Source organism: Chiloscyllium plagiosum, unplaced genomic scaffold, assembly GCF_037043375.1.
Source record: "Chiloscyllium plagiosum isolate Xiang-an unplaced genomic scaffold, Cpla_swu_hap1 HiC_scaffold_53X, whole genome shotgun sequence".
NCBI classification, from domain to species: domain Eukaryota; kingdom Metazoa; phylum Chordata; class Chondrichthyes; order Orectolobiformes; family Hemiscylliidae; genus Chiloscyllium; species Chiloscyllium plagiosum.
This window is the reverse complement of record NW_028270191.1, coordinates 20,655,483-20,661,881: the sequence shown is the minus strand read 5'-3', so window position 1 is coordinate 20,661,881 and position 6,399 is coordinate 20,655,483. Positions and strand designations below refer to the sequence as shown.

The 6,399-nt window shown below is 45.8% G+C and overlaps 1 protein-coding gene across 1 annotated transcript; it reads left to right on the top strand.

Moving 5' to 3' along the window:
* The first annotated feature begins 51 nt into the window (after positions 1-51).
* Positions 52-2,940, top strand: krt18a.1 (keratin 18a, tandem duplicate 1). The gene is made up of 8 exons (XM_043681808.2): positions 52-481; positions 694-776; positions 1,013-1,169; positions 1,472-1,636; positions 1,810-1,935; positions 2,076-2,296; positions 2,426-2,448; positions 2,715-2,940. The coding sequence occupies exons 1-8, from the start codon at positions 110-112 to the stop codon at positions 2,807-2,809; spliced, it is 1,242 nt and encodes a 413-aa protein (XP_043537743.1). The 5' UTR covers positions 52-109; the 3' UTR covers positions 2,810-2,940.
* Positions 2,941-6,399: the final 3,459 nt, after the last annotated feature.

Below are 6,399 nucleotides of genomic sequence, written 5' to 3'. Positions count from 1 at the left end.
TCAGTACTTGCTGTGAGTTGGTTATTGATTCCCCTCCAGGTACTCCCTGCAACAAGTGCAGCTCCAAACACAACTTCCAAACCTCGCCGCCTCTCTTTCTCCCTCCAAGATGAGTTTCCGAAATTATTCCTCGCTGTCCACCCACAGTGGTTCTATGTCCCTGCGGAGGTCCATGCCCCTGCAGTCCAGTGCGAGCAGCATCGCTGGCTTCGGCCACAGGATGTCGGTGAGCCGGGTATCGATGGCCCGGCCTGTGGGCATGGCCGCCGGGGCCAACTTCAGTGTCGGCGGGGTCAGCAACCAGAAGGAGGCCATGCAGAGCCTGAACGACCGGCTGGCCAGCTACCTGGAGAAAGTGCGCAGCTTGGAAGCGGCCAACGCCAAGCTGGAGGTGCAGATCAAGGAGCACTTGGAGTCCAGGGAAGCCAGCGTCCGAGACTGGGCCATCTACGAGAAGCCGCTCAGTGACCTCCGCAAAGAGGTAACGTTTAGCTGGGGGGGGGGGGGAGGGGGACTGTCCTGGCACAGGGGGCACCATGAAAGGAGTGAGGGAGGGGAGAGGAAAGAGTTTCTCTCTTACACAATAGCTGAGGAAGAGGCTGCCAACCTCCCCGCACCAGTTCACTCTTAATTTATAATATTTATATGTATAAACGCAACACTTTAACCGATTTATTCTGTTCGATCCTTCAGGTCTATGAGATGACCATCGAAAATGCTCGTTTGGTACTTCAGATCGATAATGCTCGTCTGGCTGCTGACGATTTCAGGGTGAAGTGAGTTCTCTCTCTCCCTCTCTCTCATAGCCACACAAAGTTTAGTCAACGCTGTAAGTAGTTTCTAATCAACCAGTTCAGAGATCTTGTGTCAAGCAGCTGGGACTTGAACCTGGCTCAGAGGGCGGGCTGCTGTGTCATGCGAACCTCAACATGTGCAATACCTTCCCCACACACCCTCCCCGCCCCCAACCCCAGCTCCTCTGACACGGCCTGTTTGTCTTTCCCCTGGACAGGTGGGAGTCTGAGCTGAGCATCAGGCAGTCTGTGGAGAACGACATCAACGGACTGCGCAAAGTCATTGACGACACCAACATCGGGCGCCTGCAACTGGAGAGTGAGATCGAGTCTCTCAAGGAGGAGCTCATCTACATTCGGAAGAACCACGATGATGTAAGTTCCACCGAGATGTCCCTCGTTGACAATGAGTGGGTGTAGAATTCACCGGTGCTGAAAAGTCAATAGGATCCTGTAAGAAGGGAGATTGAAGTAAATGATTGGGAAATCAGATTATTGCTGTACAAGTAATTTCCGTGTGAGAACAATAATAGAGGTAAGCTAATAAAATATAAGGTGTTCAGTTATTGAAATGAGCTATGAAGTTTTGTCCCCCTTTTTGACTCTCCAAACGTTTGAGTTCTAGACATAGAGCACTTTGGTAAGAACGGAGTGGAAATTGTCTTTTCATTCTACAGGAAGTTAAAGCTCTGCGCTCCCAGGTCACTGGCTCCAGTGTGCAGGTTGAAGTGGACTCCCCTCAGGGCCCAGATCTGGCTAAGACCATTGCTGAGATCAGAAAGCAATATGAGGAGGTGGCACAGAAAAACAAGGATGATGCGGAGAACTGGTACAAGAGCCAGGTAAAGACGAAAAAAAAACCACACGCCGTTCCACATCTTGTTTCACTGATAACATTTGATTCAATTGATCCCTCCAAGTAAACAGAATTGCAATTTGACCAAATATCCTCCAAATATAAGAGCTTGTGAATGCTGGTGAAAACTGGAAGCTTTAAATGCATTTCTTATTGCAGATAGATAGCTACAAAATTGAAGTTGAACACAATGCTGAAGAACTGCAAGGTTCAAAGGCACAAGTCACTGAACTGCACCATCAGATACAGTCTCTGGATGTTGAGCTGGAGAGTCTCCTGAGCAAGGTAAGGACTCCATTGTGAACAGGTGTAACTCAAACCAAAGCCTCACCTCACATACTGCATGCAACACCAACTGATCTAATTGAAGGATCATGTCTGCTCCTTTTTTAAAAAATTCTGCCTGTATTTTTGTTTCATTTGAGAAAAACTCATTGGAAGGCACTCTCAAAGACACAGAACTGAGATATGACATGGAGCTGCAAAGCCTAAATGGCATGATTGCCAAACTGGAGGGAGATCTGTTTCAGATCCGGAGTGATATGCAGACCCAGGTCAGAGAATATGAAAACCTTTTGAACGTGAAGATGAAACTCGAGGCTGAAATAGCAACATACAAACACCTGCTGGATGGGGAAGATATCAAGTAAGTAGCATCAGTGGAAAAAGTAATGACTATGACACAGTTGTGCATCCACAATCCACACCTATGTGTAATTGCTCTGAGCTGATTTATTTCTGTCTCACTTTTTTTCTTTCTCTTTTGTTCTTATAGCGCACTTGTTGAGTCAACCTCAGGTAAGACCATTTAATTCAGGAAATGTGTGCATGTAATTTTATCGTGTGCCTGTTATACACCCCATGGGATAGGTTTTCATCTGCTCCATACAGCTGGAAGTCTGCCCTGCTTGTCATTCTGTTGAAAGCTATGGTGGGGCGGTAGCAGGCCAATTCTACAAGGATGTGCGATTCATCCAGCGAGGATGGAAATCTATTGTATGTTAAGTTTCTTGTCTGCAAACGTACCTGCTCACAATTTGATTCTTTTCCTTTTGCATGACCAGGTGCCACCTCACAAACTATCAAGAAGACTGTCGTCACCACTCAGAAACTCATGGATGGCAAAGTGATATCTGACGAGACAGTCCGCATTAACTAAAAAGCACCAAGCTACATCTGCCCTCCAGTTGTCATGCCTGGTCACTTGTAGTTGCAGTGAGGAATGTAATAGTCTGGAGTTTGTTGGCTTGTTGAATATTATCAAAAATAAAGATACTCTTTGACTTTGAATCTTGACTTGTCTTTTTAAAGGGTAGCAGTAATCGTTGATATCTTGACAAACCCAGCCAAAACATAAGTTGCGACGTAACAGCAAATAGTCAGGTGCAATGCACAGTAACAAACTACTTAAGCCATTGCCTTGATCAGAATTATCCAACCATGGGGTGTGTAGACCAAATCCAGACCTCTGTCTGTGCTATGATGTTTCATATTTTGATTCAGTCCCAACAGAATGACAGACTTTTATAGCACAAGGATGTTTGATAGACAAGGGACTCAATGGTTATGGAGTGCAGGTGGGATCCTACTGAATGGTGGAGCAGGCTCAAAGGGCCGAATGGCCTACTCCTACTCTTATTTTCCATGTATGTTGTTGGTAAACAGGCCTGTCAGTCTGGTGGTGCTTATGCCCTGCATAAAATCGCTTTCCATCCCAGCATCAGAGACATGGCTCAGTTGGCTGGACAGCTGGTTTGCGATGCGAACTCGCCTTCTCAGCCTTTCTCCCTTGCCTGAGACACGGTGACCCTCAGGTTAAACAACCACCACCATGTTTATCTCTCTAATGAGAGCATCCCTCAGGGACAGCAGCGACTTTACCTTTTGTCCCATTTTTCCAGCACTTGACCCATAGCCTTCTACACTATGGCATTTCAGGTGTTCATTTCCATACATCTTCAATGGCAGGATGGTTCCTGCCTCTACCACCTTTTCAGGCAGTGAGTGCCACCACCCTCTGAATGGAAAATAAATCTTCCTTATATCCCCTCTAAACTTTCTGCCCTTTACCTTAAATCTATGTCCCTGATTATTTACCCCTCTATTGTTTTCCCTATCTATTCTTTCTATGCCACTCAGAACTTTGTCCAGTTTAGATTATATTAGGTTCCCTACAGTGTGGAAACAGGTCCTTCGGCCCAACATGTCCACTCTGACCCTCCGAAGAGTAACCCACCCAGACCCATTTCCCTCCGACTAATGCACCTAACACTATGGGCAATTTAACATGGCCCACTCACCTGGCCTGCACATCTTTGAACTGTGGGAGGAAACCGGAGCAACCGGATGAAACCCACGCAGACATGAGGAGAATGTGCAAACTCCACACAGACAGTCACCCGAGGCTGGAATCAAACCCGGGTCCCTGGTGCTGTGAGGCAGCAGGGCTAACCACTGAGCCATCGTGCTCATTCCGGATCCTTCAGTGTTTTCTGCTCCAACAAAACAACACCAGCCTATCCAGACTCTCTTCATAGCTGAAAAGCTCCAACCCAGGCACTATCCTAGTGAATCTCTGCAGTGCGATCACATCCTTCCAAAATGTTTGGTCAAAGAGGTAGATTTGATGAAGCATTTTCAAGGAAGAGAGGGTAGAGGTCGAGGGAAGGGAACTCAAATCTTGGTGTCTAGACGGCTGATGACATGGCCGCTAACGGAATGAAGGAAATCAGGGATGCACTAGAGACCAGAATCAGAAGAATGCAGGAGGCTGAAGGAGGCTTCTCCAAAAAGAAGGAAGCGAGCACAGTGGAATTGGAAGACATGAGCATTTAAAGATTGAGCCAGTGCTGGACTGGTTAGCAAGCACAGGAGTGATGGATGAATGGCACTCGGTGCCAGTTAGGATAAGAGCAGCAGTACATGAGTTTATAAAATTCATTTTGGTCTCTGTCTTTACACTATTTTGTCTCTGCCTGTCAGGTCTTTGATTTGTTTTCTTTGCTTCTTGTTCTTCTTCATCTGTTTTTATCTTTCTTTCACTTCTGCAACTGTGGACAGTTACAGTGCTGTTTGCCTACTACGTGGCCTGTTGAGTTTACATCCTGTACAGTTCATGCTAGCAAACACCATTAACTGGATTGCATCCTGGATTCCAACTAACTAGTTCACGAACAGATTTTAAAGATACAATCTGAATGATGCTTTCATCAAGTATTTTACAAATAGATTTTAATAAAAGCCAGTTTTTGCAAGTCTTTGTATCATTTATAATCATTCACCTATTATTCAATTGTGTGGCAGGGAGGAGGGCTACTTTAATTATATTTGTAAATATATTGCACCTTTCATAATGAAATGTCCCGAAGGGCTCCATCACTAGGCTCTTAAGCAGACCTTATTCCTTTCTCCCATTCTGGCAATCAGCTCTTCAATTAGCTGCTACACTGCAAGCTCTGGAAATCCCTCCTATAATCCTCTTCATAACGTCGCCTATCTCTCAACCTTAAAATGGACCACTTTGATGAAGTATTTGGTTCCCTGGTGACTCCATCCCATTCTCCCAGTTCCTCCATCTCCACCGCACCTGTTGTGACGCTGCCACCTTCCACAGGGGAGGCCTCAGAAATGTCCACCTTTTTCCTAAACCGAGGATTCCCTGCTACCGTGGTGGACAGGGCCCTCAGCCGGGTCCGATCCATCTTCCACACATCTGCCCTCATCCCTTCCCTTCCCTGCCACAACAATGATAGGGTCCCCTGGTCCTCACTTATGACCCCACCAGCTTCCACATCCAAAGGATTAAGCCGTCATTTCCAACAGGATGCTACCACCAGACACTTATTCCCCTCCCCTCCCTCCTTAGCCCTCCCGCAGAGACCATTTCCTCCAGGACACCCTGGTCCACCTCTCCTATATTCCCAACATCATCCCACACCCCCACAGCACTTCCCATGTAATCGCAGAAGATATAACGTCTGCCAGTTTACTTCCTCCCTCCTCAGTATCCCAGGCCCCAGGCACATCTTTCAGGTGAAGCAGTGATTTGTCATTCAACCTAATCTTTGGTTTGATTTATTATTATCACATACAGCAAAAAGTATTGTTTTTCAAGCTATCCAAACAAATCACACCTTCCATAAGTACATCAGGGTAATCAAACATAATGCAGAATATAGTCTTCCAGCTACAGACAAGGTGCAGAGAAAGATGAACTCTAATATATGAAAAGTCTGTTCAGAAGTCTGATAACAGCGGGGAAGAAGCTTTTCTTGAATCTGTTGGTTCATGTGCATATAAACTGCCCTTAATGAAATATGGCTGACTCAATGATTGTCACAAAGGCTTGTAGGGTCCAGAAGGTTGGACTTGTGGCTTTAGTAACTCTGGTTATACAGTCAGGAGTCAAGTAGTTAACAGAAACCCCTAAGTCCTCCTTTTTGGTAGTTTCCAAAAGATTATGATGGTCATCTCACATTTGGAGCTACTACCTCTACCAATAGTGAAATGCTGGATTTTATCTATTTTAAAATCACCTTGCTGCCTTTAGGCTTGTCTTATTTTCAATCTTTTAGCAAGTTTTGAGAAAATTTGTAGCTCAGGCCGAGGTTCTGGATGTAGGTTTGCTGGCTGAGCTGGAAGGTTCATTTCCTGACGTTTCATCACCCTACTAGGTAACATCTTCAGTGAGCCTCCAGGAGAAGCACTGCTGATAATTCCTGCTTTCTATTTATATGCATGGGTTTCCTC